Raw genomic sequence first — 16,204 nt, forward strand, 5'->3', positions numbered from 1 at the left:
GGGGGGGCGCATAAGTTCTCCATTTTTAGATTTACATATCTCTAAGTAGACCAACCATGACAGTTTTATGACCCAAATACAAGAATACATTTTATGTTATTCAACGAACAAAATGACTTCAGATCTTAACAGGCAGGGAAATCAATAACACACATAATTAAAAGTTTCCCTCTAGTTTGTAATTTTTCCAGAAGGTTTCCCTTCATTACTCTGAAATTTCTGGAATGTGTACATCGCACTGTCCCACCCATCCCTGGGCTTTAAGGCAGGAATGTCAAACACAATCAGCATAAGGTCACCACTTGGTCAGTGGAAATTTTTTTAGATGGCGGTGACAACCATTTCTAGTGCTTCCAGCCCAGAGTTTCTGACTCACAGCCATTTTTTGGTAGCAAAAGATAGCCCTGGGGTGGATGAGTCCCCAACCAACATGCTCCTCATTCTATCCTAGGGGAAGTTTGGAGATGGCAGAGGAGCAGTGCAAACTAGAGCATCAGAATTGTGTGCCACTCTGAAGGCACATGCATTAGGGGCACCTGGGTCTGACTAGCAAGGGACAAGAGGCTCCAATTCCCACTACTTGTAAACTATAGAGGTACCTGGAGGAAGCATCCAAGCATATGCGGGGACTGTGAGATTCTTTAAGACAAATGGCCCAGGCTACTCCACAAGTCAGAGTTATGGGAGCAAAAGAAGCAAGCAGAATGTGTCAAATTAGAAGAGACAAAGAACCATAACAGCCAGATGCAACTCCCGGTTCTGGATAGAATCTACGTCAGTAATTCGCATGTTGAAGCCTTAACCTGGGATGTGATAGTGTTTGGAGTAAGGCTTTTGAGAAGTGATTAGGTTTAGGTGAGATCATGAGGGTAGGGCCCTAATGATGGGATGAATATTCTCTGAAAAAGAGAAATGATGAACGTTCTCTTAAAAAGAGAAAGAGGGGCGCCTGAGTGGCTCAGTCAGTTGAGTGTCTGACTCTTGATTTTGCCTCAGGTCATGATCTCTCGGTTCATGACATCGAGGCTCTGTGCTCACAGTGTGGAACCTGCTTGGGATTCTCTCTCTCTCCCTCTCTCTGCCCTTCCCTCCATCCCCCCACTCATTCTCTCTCTCTCTCTCAAAAATAGAGAGAAAAAAAGATCAGACCTTCCCCTCCCTCTTTGTTCTCTTGCTCTCTTGCTCTCTCACTCTGTGATATATATGGATACAGCAAAAAAGTGGCTGTCTGCATGCTAGGAAGAGCGCTTTAACCAAGAACCAAATTGGCCAACACGTTGATCTTGGATTTCCCAGCCTGTAGAGCCATGAGAAATAAACGTGTCGTATGAGCCAGCTAATCTATGGTATTTTGTTATGGCAGCCGAGTTAAGATACCAGAACACTTTGGGGCACAATTAGGGCAATGTATATATGGCCTGGGTATTAAATAAGATGAAAATCTATTGACATGGAGTGAGATGGAGACCATTAATGGAGAAAAGCAGCTTTCAAAACAGCATGTGCAGGATGATCTTGTTTTGTTAAAAAAACATGCATAGAAAAAGTCCTGTGATGTTATACAGTAAGCTGTTAAATGGTAACCTCTGGGTGGTGGAAATGTGAGGTTTTATTTTTGCTTTTCAGTATTTGATAACTTTCTACAGTGAATGTATATTGCTTCAGAAAAATAAAAGGTTATTTTTAATGGGAGAGCGAGTAGGTTCTGGGAGGGGTTTCCTAGAACATTTGCTCCCAACCCTCATTTTTTCAAAGGAGGAAAATTTTTGACTCATCACATTGACTTAAAAAAACACAAAACACAAAACACACGCACACCACTTTTAATTGTGGAAATTTTCAAACAGACCCAAGTGCAGACAGAACATTCATGCAGCCTAACAAGGATCAACTCATGGCCATTCTTGTTTTATCTTTTCTGGCATGTACTTTCTCCTTTTCCATTTAATTTGAAGCAAATCCCAGACCTCAAATGATTTATCCCATTAACATTTCAGGATTATCTCTCTAAGGACTCTAAAAATATATAACTGCAATACGCCATCACACTTAAAAAGTTAATAATAATTCCTTAATATCATCAAAAATCCCACGTGGTCATATTCCCAATTGTCTCATAAATGCAAGAAGCAAGTGTTTTTTTATTTGTTGGTTGGTTGTTGTGTGTTTTTTTTTTTAATATTTTTATTTCTAGGAGAGAGAGAGACAGCGTGAGCAGGGGAAGGTCAGAGTGAGAGGGAGTCACAGACTGAAACAGGCTCCAGGCTCTGAGCTGGCAGTCAGCACAGAGCCCGACGCGGGGCTCGAACCCACGAACCGCGAGATCATGACCTAAGCGAAAGTCGGACACTTAACCGACTAAGCCACCCAGGCGCCCCAAGGTTGTTGTGTTTTTAAGTTTATTTGATTGAACCAGGATTCAAGTAGGGTCCGTAGATTGCAATGGGAGATAATGTCTTTTTAAATTTCTTATAATCTACAGCTTGCTTCTTTGTCTTTTTATTTCCCCTGGTAATATATTTGTTGAAGAATCCAGGTAGCTTGCCCTGAGGTGTTTCTCACAGTCTGTTTTGTTGATTGCATTCGATGGTGTTCCAATGCGTTCCTATCTCTTCTGTTTTTCCTGTAATTGGTGGTGGCATCTACAGGCTTTGATCATATCTCTAGGCTCAGTTTTGGGAAGTGGGAGCAATAACACTTCATAGGTGATGGTACGTTCTTTCATCAGGAGGCATATGAAGTCCAATTGTCTCTTATAATGTGATATGGGATGTTGTCTGCTGTTGAAACTCAACACTGAAACTTGGATCCATTACTTCATAGTGATATTCTGAATCTAAAATTCTGTCTTCATTTATTAGATGGAATATTTCTTTTCTTTTCTTTTCTTCTTCTTTTTTTTTTTTTACAAATAGTTTATTGTCAAGTTGGTTTCCATATAACACCCAGTGCTCATCCCCACAAGTGCCCCCCTCCTTGCACATCCCCCCCTGCCCATTAGCTGGAATATTTCTTTACAGAGAAGCTTTATAATTCAAAATAATGAATCGATTCTCTAGCATTATTCAAAAGTGAGGAAATTTTTTGTATCCGTATAAGCTAATGAATTTAACCATATTTGTCTTCCAATCCATTGTAGTTTGATGCTCAAATTATCCCATCTTTGACCATTGGGACCCTTCTCAAATTTGCTCCCAGATCTTTTTGACATGGCCCTAGCTACCTTTGATAGAAATCTCTCTTCAAAGCTGAAATATGATCTCAGGGGGCAATATGGACCATGAGAAATAAGGCAGAATATTATTTTTGAAGTCCTTCTTTTCTCTCCCCTGGAGTTTGAATGTGTTACCTCTTCAGTGGGGGTCTCTCCATGCAACTCCTGTCTCCCTCTTGACTTGAATGCTCTTGGGCTCCTCTCACCTCTGGCTGGATTGTCCCAGAGTTCCCTGCTGTACTGGGGTGTGGAAAGGTAGAAAGTCAGTGTTGGAACATGTAGTCCCAGGTGAATCCAGGTGAGTTTTACTAGGTGTTAGGCTGGCAGGGCTGGGTCTGAGTTGACTACCCAGGGGGTGTTCATACTTCCATCCTTCATGTGAAATTTATAAAGTGCCAGCACAGCCTAAGTTCTTGAAACTGCTAACTCTTCACAGGTCTCCAATCTTAGGTAGCATAAGGACTCACATTGGCCTCAAGCATCTGCCTTAGCTTGAGCCCTTCCTATCCTAACTCTGTTTGTTCTTGTCCTTTCCTCAAGCTCTGCTGATGTTCTGATCTCTGTCCCTACCCTTTAAGGAGGCCCCTGCTATCTGAAAGTGAGAAACTTGGCTTTGAGTGCCCATCTGGGATTTGAACACTCACATCCCAGCTCCACAGCTGATGCCTAATGCCTGTGTCTGCCTCTTGTCACCGAGCACAACTCATTCATCTTCATCCTTCTTGAACACCTAAAACTACTTATTTTTATTCTTTAAAAATAATAAATATATATTTTCTGATTTCAGAATGGAGGTATACACATCAAAATTCAAGCAACACAAATTTTTACTTTTTTTATGTTTATTTTTGAGAGAGAGACACACACACAAACAGAGGTGAGTGGGGGAGGGGCAGGGAGAGAAGGAGACATAGAATCTGAAGCAGGCTCCAGGCTCCAAGCTGTCAGCACAAAGCCCAACGTGGGGCTCAAACCCACAAACCATGAGATCATGACCTGAGCCAAAGTTGGATGCTTAACTGACTGAGCTACACAGGCGCCCCCAAATTTTAAATGTACATTGTTGTTTTGTTTTGTTTTGTTTTGTTTTTTAAGAGAGAGACAGTAAGAGGGAGAGAGAGAATCCCAAACTGGCTCCCTGCTCAGTGTAGAGCTCAACTTGGGGCTCGATCTCACCATAGTTAGATCAAGATCTGAGCTGAAATTGTCAGATGCTTAATCAACTGAGCCATGCAGACACTCCTAAATGTCCATAGTTTTGACTCAGATTCCATTTCTAGGAATTCATCCTAAGGAAATAGTTATACAAGGACTCAAAGCTAAAAGCACAAGTGTGCTAATTGCAGCATTGTTTGAAATGATAAAAAATTGGAAACAACCCCAATTTCATCAGTATGGCACTGACTAACTTATGGTAATAATGGAACAGTGAAGCTGTTAACTAGAGTGCAGAAGGTATTGATGTTCTAAACACAAGAAAGCTCACAATAAGTAAGTGAATAAAGTAATGTGTGGAAAAGCACATTTAAAAAATTGTTCATAAATAGCACATTTTTAGAAAAATCATTCATAAATTTTTGTGTAGGTCTGGAAGAAGATATGTCGAATAGCTGATGGTGATTATTTGAAGTCTGAGAAGAGAGGGGGGTTAATTTGCTTAAAAAAATTTTTTTTTAATGTCTTTATTTTATTTTGAGAGACAGAGACAGAGAGTGAGCAGGGGAGGGGCAGGGAGAGAGGGAGACACAGAATCCAAAACAGGCTCCAGGCTCTGAGCTGTCAGCACAGAGCCCCATGTGGGGCTCGAACCCACAGACTGTGAGATCATGCCCTGAGCGGAAGTCAGACACTTAACCAGCTGAGCCACCCAGGTGCCCTGTACTTTTTAAAAGTTTGTATTGCTTAGGGCTGCCTGGGTGGCTCAGTCAGTTAAACATTGAACTTTGGTTCAGGTCAGGGTCTGTTTGTGGGTTCGAGCCCTGCATGGGGCTCTGTGCTGACAGCTCAGAGCCTGGAGCCTGCTTTGGATTCTGTGACTCCCTCTCTCCCTGCCCCTCAGAGTCGCACTCTGACTCTGTCTCTTAAAAATAAACATTAAAAAAATTTTAAGGGGCGCCTCGGTGGCTTAGTCGGTTAGGCATCCGACTTTCGCTTAGGTCATGATCTCGCGGTTTGTGGGTTCGAGCCCCGCGTCGGGCTCTGTGCTGACTGCCAGCTCAGAGCCTGGAGCCCGTTTCAGTCTGTGACTCCCTCTCTCTCTGACCCTCCCCTGCTCACGCTGTCTCTCTCTCTCTCTCCTAGAAATAAATAAAACATTTAACAAAATTTTTTTACATTTAGATTTAATAATAATAAATATTATTAAACTGACCTTCAGAAAAGCTGTACTTACATTTACGTGATGAGTGCTTGTTTTCTGCATACTTACCAAGGTGATGCTATGGATTTTTTTCAATTTTGTCTGACAGGCAAAAAATATTTTATTATTGCTCTATTTTGCATCATGTACTGTTATAATTGCACATGTATGTTGGTAATTTTTGTGTCGTTGGTGAATTATCCCCTAATGTCCTTTCTTTGGGTTGTTTTTTCTTTTTCTTATCAACTCACACATCTTTCTCACATACTGTATCAATCTTTTTTATGTGTTAGAAATCTTTCCCCATGGGGTGCCTGGCTGGCTCAGTCAGTAGAGCTCATGACTCTTCATCTTGGTGTTGGGAGTTCGAGCCCCATATTGGGGGTAGAGATTACTTACAAATAAAATCTTTTGAAAAATTTGTTTATAAAATTTAAAAATTTTATTTCATTTTTTAAAATGTTTATTTTGAGAGAGTGAGAACACAAACAGGGGAGGGGCAGAGAGAGAGGGAGAGAGAAAATCCCAATTCCTATGTGGGGCTCAATCCCACAAACCATGAGATCATGACCTGAGCCAAAATCAAGAGTCCATCACTTAACCAACTGAGCCACCCAGGCACCCAGGCACCTCTCCTCCACTCACACTCTGTTTCTCTCAAAAATAAATAAACATTTAAAAAAATTAAAAAAAAAAAAGAAACAACCACTGAATAATCTTTTCCCCCATCCTTAAAATATCACCTTTATCATATACATGCTAAATTCTCATGTGCATTTGGAGCTATTTCTGGACTCTATTCTGATGAGTGTGCCCGTCCTGTGCCAACCCTAGGACACTGTGCTTTTATTTCAATGTTTAATATTTGGTAGGTCAGGTTCCCCTGTTACTTCTCTGTTTCAGAATGTTCCAGTTTTTCTCATTATCATTCTGAATGAACTTCTGCAGTACTTTGTCAAGTTTCTCAACTTACCTTTTTGGAATTTAGACACCGCGTCGAATTTATGGGTTTAGGGAAAACTGACATCTTTTATATTATGGTCTTTTTCACTGAGAACAAGTTATTACTCTGCTTATGCAGGTATTTCTGGTAAAGTCTCAAAGGACTTTAGTTTTATTTATTTTTTAAAAACTTTTAATGTTTATTTATTTTTGAGAGGGACAGAGTGCAAATGGGGGAGGGGCAGAGGGGGAGGGAGACGCAGAATCTGAAGCAGGCTCCAGGCTCTGAGCTGTCAGCACAGAGCCCGACACCGGGCTCAAACCCACAAACCATAAGATCATGACCTGAGCTGAAGTCAGACACTCAACTGACTGAGATACCCAGGCACCCCAGGACTTTAGTTTTATTGATTGATCAAATATAATTCCTGTACATTTCTTATTAAAGTTACTCCAAGATATTTTATGATTTTGGTTGCTTTTTATAAGCAGGATATTTACTTCCATTAATTTTCTAACTAAATTTTTTTTTTAATTTCTGAGAAAGAGAGAGAGAGACAGCGTGAGCAGGGGAGGGTCAGAGAGAGAGGGAGTTACAAAATCTGAAGCAGGCTTCAGGCTCTGAGCTGTCAGCACAGAGCCCGATGTGGGGTTTGAACCCACGAACCGTGAGATCACGACCCGAGCTGAAGTCGGGACACTTAACTGACTGAGCCACTCAGGCGCCCCTCTAACTAATTATTTAAAAGATATCAAAGGGTTCCTGGATATCTCAGTGGTTGAGTGTCCAACCCTTGATTTCAGCTCAGGTTGTGGTCCCAGGGTCATGGAATTGAACCCTGTGTCAGGCTGCACTTCATGATGAGCGTACAGACTGCTTGGGATTCTCTCCCTCTGCCCCTCTCCCTGACTTGCCCTCTAAGATTAAAAACAAAATTTTTTTTAAGGTATTGGAAATTGTGACATTTCTGTCAACATAGATGGGCCTTGAGGGCATTAGTCAGACAGAAAGGCAAATACTCTATGGTCTCACTTATATGTTGAATCTAAAACAACAGCAACAACAACAAAACTCACAGACATAGAGAACATATTGGTGGTTGCCAGAGGTGGCAGTTGGCCAGGTGGACAAAATGAATGGAGATGGTTAAAGAGTACAAACTTCCAGATATAAGGTAAGTAAGTTCTGGAGTCATAATGTACAGCATGGTGACTATAGTTAACAAGACTGCACGGTAGATTTCAAAGTTGCTAAGAGGGTCAGTCTTAAAAGTTTTCATTGCAAGAAAAAAAATTGTAACTGTGTAGTGATGGAGGTTAAGTACACTTACTATGATGATCATTTCACTATACCTATATCAAATCATTATTTTGGACGCCTGAAACTAATACAATGTTATATGTCGATATATCTCAATTTAGAAAATAAATAAAAATGTAAAAAGCTATTGCCTGTTCATATTCTCTTCTTAATGCATATCTTCATCCACACTCTACCATATAAAACTCTGTCTTGGCCCTAAGTGTTATTTCTATATTGATGACTCCTAATATCCACAGTTTTCTCATCTCTCCCAAACTATTGTCATTTCATTTCTAACTTAGTGTTTCCCAAATTCCAAAATTTCTCATACCGCTGTCATAATTTTCCATATTCTGTATATCATACCTGTACCATTATTTAACATTCTTCTTTAAACCAATTCATTAGAAATAAATTTAGCCTTATCTTGTGCAACAATATCCATGAAATAACAAATACTTTGATGTGCTGGTTATAATTTCTCTAGTAGGAATGAAAATAAATAGAAAACTATTAAAACTTTTTAAAAAAATGTTCTTCTTGGGGTGCCTGGCTGACTCTTGATCTCGGCATCGTGAGTTCGAGCCCCACATTGGGTGTGGAGATTACTTAAAAATAAAATTTTTTTTTTTAAAGAAAAAAATGTTCATTTTTAGATTGCTTAAAAATATCCCTTGTTCCATCCACCACACTTTTCGAAACTCTGTTCTAGCTGGTAACAAACCTTTCAGCCTGGATATTAACCACTGCTTCCAATCCCAATCATGGGGGTTACAAACTTGGGCTTCAAGGATCCCCCATTTGGCTTCTTCATTCTCCACCTGAGGCTGTTCTTTCAGCTGCATCTTGTGAACTGTCCCTTGCCCTCCATTCTCCCAGACACTTTTTATCCTCTCCCCTGATTGCTTCCCGAGGACGAGCATCTTGCTTTGATGCCCATCTCTCTGAACCAGCTTCGTCATGATTAACTCACTGCCCTTTGCATTATTTACACACATGGCTTGCCCCACCTTCTCTCCTACTCTTCTGCAGATAATCATACTATGACCTTGGGACGGTCCCTCCTCTCCTTATTCCTCCAAGCCTTACCTGTCCTTTTAGGCTCACTTTCCAGGAAGCCTTAGATTATTCCAGCCCCCCCCCCCAGCCCCCCCACAGCTGTAGCACTGTCCAGTGTTGTTCCAGGTGTCTCATCCCCCATGAGTAGACTATAAACTGCTTGAGGGCAAGCTTTAGTCTGAATATTCCTCCTGATTGTGTGTATTGCCAAACACATATCAGATGCTGGCTCAGTAAATGCTTGCTGAATCATGGCATGGTGGCGTTCCCAAAGACTTACCTCCAACTCCACCTCTCCCTGTTACTTGCCACAGCCACTCACCCCTCCCTGCACCACCTCCAACTCCCACCAACCAGGGGCAAGAGGGAAAAGAAACAGGTGTAAGAAAAGCATGGCACACTGAAATAGAAGAAGCCAGTTCTAGGATCGTTAGTCTTTTAATATATTATTCTGAAAAGAAAGGAATTAAAAAAAAGTTCCTGACATCTCTTCTGAATTTTTAAAATTTAAATAAATACCCTGCCCACCCCGCACCCGCTAAAATTTCCCTCCTTCCCCATCATCCCGCCCATCCCTGGTGCTAGACCCTCACCCCAGAGCTAAATAAGATGCCTGTTTCACAGCAGGCCACACTCACTACCAAATTCTGGCCATTGGTAAGTACTGTAATGAGTCTGCGGCCCTCAGCTCACCGGAGCCCCTTCCTTCTCTCACTGGGCTCCCCGCTCCAGACCGATCCCCAGCTTCGGGGTGGGCGTGGAAGGTGGGGCCTTTAGGCATTGGGGAGAGCGCCAACTTAGTTCCCTTTAATTGCCCACCATTACCTACTCCCTGCCCAGGAGTAGGTCTGAAGGGCCCAGAATTGCCCTCCCAACTAAAATAAATAACGAAATAAATACCCCCTCCCCACTCCCGGCTCTATAAAAGAGCCCCTCTACCTCACATTCTCTAGCCCCGTCCTTCACTTGACCCGCCCCCCTTCCTCCCGTCCCTTCCCTCCTCCCCCATGCTGACCTTTGGCTTGGCCTTTGCCCCCTCAGGAGGAGGAGTCTACCTCGCCCAGCTGGGGAGAGCAGCGGAGGGCCTCGCTCCCAACCTCAAACAAACCCTCCTCCCCCAAATCTCAGGGGTGCGGCTGGCGCTCCAAGCCCGATGGGCCTGGCAGACTCCGGTCTCCGGGGGTTAGGGTGGAAGGCAGGGGTTCTCCCTGGCTTTCTCTCACCTGGTCCTTCAAGTGTCCCTCTTTTCAAGGCAAGTCTCCCGGAGAGCCGGGCACCCCCGCCCCGCTCCCCAGTCCGGTGCTCCGGCCTCCCGGCCTCCTCAGATGGCAGTGTCCCAGAGGACGGTGTGCTGCCGGCGGCAGGGCGGGGTGCCAGACTTGCGGGGCTCGGGCCCCCGCCGCCAGCTGGGGAGGATGGGCATGCTCTCCTGCTTGCAGAGGCCTCGGTCAGGGCGGTGGCGGGCCTTGATCTCCTTGCACACGCAGCGCTTGCGCTCTATCACCTCCAGCAGCTTGCCGTCGCGCTCGCGGGCGGGCTGAGGCGGTAGGGGCAGAGGCAGCGGCAGTGCGGGGTGGGTCTGTGCCCCTTCCTCCCGCCGCCGGCCCGCGACGAAGGGAGAAAGGAATAAGGGGGGGGGGTCAAGGACCTCGGAGTGACCGGGTCCTGTCCCCCACTGCAAAGACCAATGCCTTCCCTCCAAAACAAGTTCATCTCGTGCCCCCCAAGGCCTCTGTCCTCTCCCCCCTAGCTGGGGGTGGGGACTGGGTGACAAGAACCCAGCCCTTGTGCCCTTGGCCTCGCAGGGTGCCCTGGTGCCAGGCTGGGCCTGTCTCACCCTGAGGAATGGGCACCTTTAACAAACTGCCTTCCTATAGAATGCATTTTTTTGAACTGGCTCNCCCCCCTAGCTGGGGGTGGGGACTGGGTGACAAGAACCCAGCCCTTGTGCCCTTGGCCTCGCAGGGTGCCCTGGTGCCAGGCTGGGCCTGTCTCACCCTGAGGAATGGGCACCTTTAACAAACTGCCTTCCTATANCGCCGCCGCCCCCCCGCGACCCCTGCCCCAACTCTCCTTTGGACCTCTATTAGTCTGTGCCAGCCCCAACCTGACCTCCTACTTTTCTTTCCATACCTAGGCTTTCTTCCCGGCCTGCTCCTTCACCAATAAAAAGAAAACCCAACTCTGTCCTCCTCCTCACCTGGCTTGGGGCATCCCTAGGCTGGCTGCAGGGCCGAGGGGTGTGGAGCGCGGCCTGCCGGACTCCAGAGGTGGAGGCAGAGCGCCCCAGGCGGTAGCCTCCTGTGAAGTCTGAGGTGGAAAATGAGAAGTGAGGAGGGGTAGGGGAGTCCAGGTTATCTTCCCGAAGTTCCCAGATAGCAGAGGAGAAAAGGGGATGGACATTCAGTATTAAAATGGAGGGCCTAGGACATGGACCCAGAGAGGTTTCCCCCGTCCAGCCCCATCTGCGTCCGGGTGTGGGCAGGGTGTCACCTCCATTGCGGTGGCAGGCAGGAAACGTCTGGCATGGTATGGGCAGCGCTGTGCGGCTCCCTCCTCGGTCCCCTCCATGGTGGATCCTGGCCAGCAGGCCCTCTGCCCCCTGACTCCTCACTGGGATCCCTGATGCCATAGGGCCCTTGTCCTCACGCTCCACCTTGCCTGGACCCTCGGCACTGCCGTTCCAGGCCCGGGCGCCATCCTCGATCTCTGCTGGGATGGATGACAAGGGGAGCTCAGTGCCTACACACGGGAAGGGTTTTGCTGTCCCTCCAGCAACACACACTATGGCATGCAGGGACCAGAAGTAACTGCCCCTTTGCAAGTCACAGCTGGGATGGCAGGGACTCTACTTCACACTTCCCAAACACACACACACACACAGGAGGGACCCCAATACTGTCACTTTCCCTTCCACCCACTGGTACCATCCCTGGGCTGAGAATCACAGATATTGCTGTTGTCAAACCCTTTTCTGTGGTCAAAGGGGTCTCCCCTGCCCTAGCTTTAGTCCCAGAGCCCCTGCAGACTGATAGGGCCAGAATGGCCACCATCTGAAACAGAAACCAGGAGCCCTGGTCTTCCCCAGGAGTGTGTGTGGGGGGGATCCCAAATCCTGAGCCAGGAAGTGGAAAGGGGGAGGTTGTTGGGGGAAGGGTTGCAAGTGAACTAAGCTCAGCTCTGAGAGGAGGCCTGGCAGAGCATTTCGTTGCCAGGCAACGGTAGGGGCCTCCCTCTCCTCTCCCTCCTGTCTGGATGGGTTGCCATGGCAACAGCTGGGAGGCAGCTGTGTTTAGCTCCTAGTGTGCGCACACTCACACACACCCCTGCAGCCTAGCAAAGGGAAGGGCAGGGAGTAGAGCAGGATGGGGCAGGAGGAAGCCTCCCCATTGCAGATCCTCCTGCCCCTCCAGCGCACATGTGGGGACTCTGTCCCCTCAGTCTCTTGCATGCCCTTATTCTTTGGTCTCTTTTGAGAACTTCCCACTTCAGGACAATGGGTTGTGGCTTCCAAATAACCCTTCCATCACTTCTCTGACATCATCGTGGGCATCCCCAGTCCCCCACCCCCAAATTCCTACCCCTCACTCACTGTCCAGCTCTTTTGCCTTCCTCCCTCCGTACAGGACCTTCCTCTGCAGAGCCCAGCCTGCCCCAAATGTCGTGGCGCCCATCTCCTCTTCTTCCTCTTCTGGTGTCCCTGCACTGGCGATGACATGGGCGCAGGAGATGCTGGCAAAGGCACCCCCATCGGTCCCTTGCTCCTGAAGCTGGATCTTGACCATGGGGGATGGGGCCCCCAATCCACAGCCCTTATTCAGCACCCCCCCAGCCTTGAGGTTCTCATAGGCAGGGGGTCTCTTGAGCCCAGCTGCTGCAGCTGGGTAGGTCCAGAGGGGAGTCAGGGGGCCTGCAGTTGGGTCCGGAAGGCTGTGTGGGGAGGCCAGGCAGCCACGGTGGTGGAGGACCCCAGCCGCTGCACCCATGGCCCCGCTGTGGGGGCTGGACTTCCCAGGCACTGGGGGCCTTGAGCTGGTGCACAGCATCCCGTGGAGGACTGAGATCTCCTTCTCCGTCTTTGGCTCCCCAGCACCCAGGGGTGGACCAGCTGGCAGGACGGAGTGCGTGGTCACCTTGACTGCCGAGTACACCATGGTGTAAGACACAGCCTTGTCCTTGGGGGGGCCAGGGAGCAAGGCGGCCGGGGCAGGAGGGGCTGCCGGCGCCCCTGCCGCCTTGGGGCAGATCATGCTGTGGGAGTTGGGGAGCTCCCGCTCCCCCCGGAGCTGGCCAGAGCCCTGGGGTGGCAACGGTGTTGAGTGGCTCCGGGCACGGCCCGAGGGTCCCAGCAGCAGCAGGTTGGCAGCAGGAGGCGGAGGCGGTGGGGGAGGCGTCTCCCGCTCCCGGGCAGGCACTTGGGGAGCTGGGGTGGAGCCCGCTGGCTCCTTCGAGTGGCAGAGGACCGGTAGCCTCGAGACCCCATCACCAGGGGTTCGGGAAGCAGGCTTGGCTTGGGGGAAGGCCAGGAGTGGAGGACGGTGCTGGAGGAGGTTGGGGAAGGGCGGGGGGATTTCACAAGGAGTGGTCTTGGTAGGTGTCCCATCCCTCCGGCTTGGGAGGGCTGAAGCTGGCCGGCGGTGGGTGTGGGGCTGCAGGGCCTGAGGCTGGTGTGGCGAGGAGGTTGCGGTCAATGGAGGGGCCCCATTGGCCCGGCCTTCCCCTGCCTCCTCAGGCAGAGGGTACTTCATCTCCTCATATATAGCCTCGCTCTCCTCTGAGTCCGAATCGGCGCCAGCTGGAGGGGTCGGGCCCCTACCCCCAAGAGGGGGTCCAGTTAGGCCCCCTCCGCTTCGCCCTCCTCCCCTGAAGACATCCCCCACCATCTCAATGTACACGGGCTCCTCTTCCTGGGCACCCACCTCAGGGTCCCCAGCTATGCAGGACCCCCTACTGAGGCGCTGAAGGGGCAGATTCCCCCCTCGAGGAGAGGGGGCTGGGGGGCAGGACTCATCGAAGGAGACAGAAAGCTGAGTATTGGGGCTTCGCCTGGGCTTCTGTGGAGGAACCTTCCGGCTGGACTCTCGGCCCTCTGGGGTTGGCTTCTGTGAGCCTGGGTAGAATGGGAAAGAGAAAAATAAACTGGGTTCTTAGTGGGGGAAGGATATGGGCAGACCCTTTTCATCTCTTACCCCATCTCCAAGGATGTATCTGCCTCTTTATTTTCCCCACATTCCTCAACTTTAAACACATGGGTTCCTTTTTTACCAGCCAGCTCTATCATCCTTCTGATGAACTCCCCAGAATCTGCGGTTCCCACCCTAAATTCTGTTCCACCCTCATCCCATGAATGGGCTTTTCAGGGAGCTTTCCCTACCCTTGAATGGTTCATCTCAGACCCTTCCAAAAAGAAATTACCCCCCCCCCACACTCCCTCTGAGAATGGAACCTTCCATTTCCTTGGTCCTTCCCTGAATGAACCCTCCTCCCCTGTAGGCCTCTCTTGGCCTGGAATGGATCCTCCCAGCTCCTGGTGAGGATTGGGGATATCTCACCTGCTTTCTTGCCAGGGGGCATCTCTGCCCCTGACCCTGCCATGGTGAGCTTGGTGCTGGGATGTCTCCGTGGCTTGGCAGGGGGTCTTCGGGCACTGCTGTCCTCTGTGAGACCGCCACCTCCCCCCCCAGGCCCACCCCCAACACTGTCCATGCTGCCCACTGAATGACAAGAGAGTGAGCGTGGGGCCATGGCGCTGCGGCAGGGGTGGGGGGTGTGCTCCTGGGAGGCTGGCATTGTCATGAAGCCCATCCTGAGGGAGCGGCGCAGTGAAGCGATGTCCCGCACACGGACCCCAGGCCCTGGGCCGGCCCCGGGCCCGGCGGGGCCTATAGGGGCCACCTCCTTACTGGAGCTGGGGAGAGAAAGCCAAGATGGAACAAAGGTTGGGCCTCAGGCCTGGGCCTCCCCCTCCTCTACCCTAAGAGGGGTGTGCAACCCTGTGGCTTTCCAGGAGGAGGAGGAGGAAGAGGAGGAAGGGGCCTGGAGTGGGGACAGGAGGCTACCCGAAAGTCCAGGGTACTAAACTAGAAACTTCAGGCAGAATCCCTAGGCTTTAAAAAAGACAAGGAAATTGGGGAGGAGAGGAGAGCAGGGATGAGAGAACGGATGAGCATGTGTGCAGGGGAGTATGGCTGGAGCTATGTGATCCCAGCTTGGGCATATCTGGCACACGCACTCATGTGGACGGCTTCATGCGCAGGTAGAGAGATGCATGCACAGGCACAGCCCCATCTGGCACATACACCTGCCACCTTGGCCCTGCTCCTCCCAAGCTTACGCTGGCCCACACCTGGCCTCTGGCCTCCTGTCACGTCTGGCTACCGCGGCCTGCACTCCCACATCACACCGCGTCTCCATTCCCAGATGAAGGCCATACAGCCGCATCGTCAGAACAGCCTCCTGCTGATCCTTTTCCTCCCTTCCCCTCTCTCTTCCTCTCCCTCGGTGTTGTCCTTTCTGTCAACCTCCCAGGCTCACCCCCATTCCCTTTCACTGTCCCTGAGCTTCTGTGTGAGTGAAAGGAGGGGCAGCAGGCAAGGAAGAGGGGAGAGCCACTGTGGGGTGGGCTCTCATTAAGGCCCTGTCTACTAACCCTTCATTAGGGAGAGATCACTGCAGTCATAGCTCTGATTAATCTAATTAACAACAAGAATTAAACTCCACAGTTTCAAGGAGGGAGAAGGGAGCAGGGAGGTGGCTCTGACTCAGGCTCCAAGAGGCTGTGTAGTCAATGGGAATGAAGAGAGAGGGGAGCGGGAGGGGAGAGGCCGGGATCCAGGTCCCCAGGAGGGCAAGGAGAGAGGGCAAGCAGGAAGAGGTCCCCAGCCCTGGCTCTTCTGCAGGGCCCAGCCTTCATGTCTCCCAACACACACACACACACACACACACACACACACACGCACGCACACACACAATCTTGTCGCTAGGCCCCTCACCTCCCCCAGCAGAGGAGGCTGAGACGGGGCCAAACGGATCTTCTCTGGTGCCCCTCAAATGACCCTGTCCCTGGATCATGAGGGTAGCAGGGCCTGCCCCTACCAAGGTCAGGTGACAGGGGTGCCTGGAGCCAGCTCCACATTGACAGAAAGGAGGAGACTAGAGGCCAGAGGTGAGTCAGGAAGGAATGACTCGGGCCTCCAGGGGTGGGGAAGAGCCAACAGGGTGCTCCTGAGCTGGAAGCCCCCAACGAGGCCAAGACAAGGGCTGGAGCCAGGAGCCAGGAGCAGGGTGGGGACAGGGTGTATGCAATTCCAGCAATTCTGTACTGAGC

At 49.4% G+C, this 16,204-nt stretch overlaps 2 protein-coding genes across 2 annotated transcripts in view; both read right to left on the bottom strand.

The window, feature by feature from the left end:
- Positions 1 to 9,343: 9,343 nt before the first annotated feature.
- On the bottom strand, positions 9,344 to 15,318 carry LOC144227216 (neuronal tyrosine-phosphorylated phosphoinositide-3-kinase adapter 1-like). The gene is made up of 6 exons (XM_077758820.1): positions 15,224 to 15,318; positions 14,430 to 14,785; positions 12,470 to 13,987; positions 11,371 to 11,586; positions 11,078 to 11,187; positions 9,344 to 10,456 (listed from the first exon to the last, which is right to left on the bottom strand). The coding sequence occupies exons 1-6, from the start codon at positions 15,316 to 15,318 to the stop codon at positions 10,199 to 10,201; spliced, it is 2,553 nt and encodes an 850-aa protein (XP_077614946.1). The 3' UTR covers positions 9,344 to 10,198.
- An 89-nt stretch (positions 15,319 to 15,407) lies between these two features.
- The window catches only part of LOC144227217 (neuronal tyrosine-phosphorylated phosphoinositide-3-kinase adapter 1), a 12,685-nt gene continuing 11,888 nt past the window's right edge, over positions 15,408 to 16,204 (bottom strand). The window contains exon 7 of the mRNA XM_077758821.1: positions 15,408 to 15,440. Within this exon, the coding sequence (XP_077614947.1) occupies positions 15,408 to 15,440 (33 nt within the window). The remainder of the gene's footprint in view (positions 15,441 to 16,204) is intronic.

The sequence above is a fragment of the Crocuta crocuta genome, unplaced genomic scaffold (assembly GCF_008692635.1).
Source record: "Crocuta crocuta isolate KB4526 unplaced genomic scaffold, BGI_CrCroc_1.0 scaffold273, whole genome shotgun sequence".
Taxonomy (NCBI): domain Eukaryota; kingdom Metazoa; phylum Chordata; class Mammalia; order Carnivora; family Hyaenidae; genus Crocuta; species Crocuta crocuta.

Excerpts from the sequence above, each read along its gene's own strand:
- LOC144227216 (XM_077758820.1), bottom strand. The coding sequence starts at position 15,318 with ATGCGGCTGTATGGCCTTCATCTGGGAATGGAGACGCGGTGTGATGTG. Across the intron at positions 14,786-15,223 it reads GACAGGAGGCCAGAGGCCAG|CTCCAGTAAGGAGGTGGCCC; the intron begins GTGTGGGCCAGC and ends TTCTCTCCCCAG. Across the intron at positions 13,988-14,429 it reads GCCCCCTGGCAAGAAAGCAG|GCTCACAGAAGCCAACCCCA; the intron begins GTGAGATATCCC and ends CATTCTACCCAG.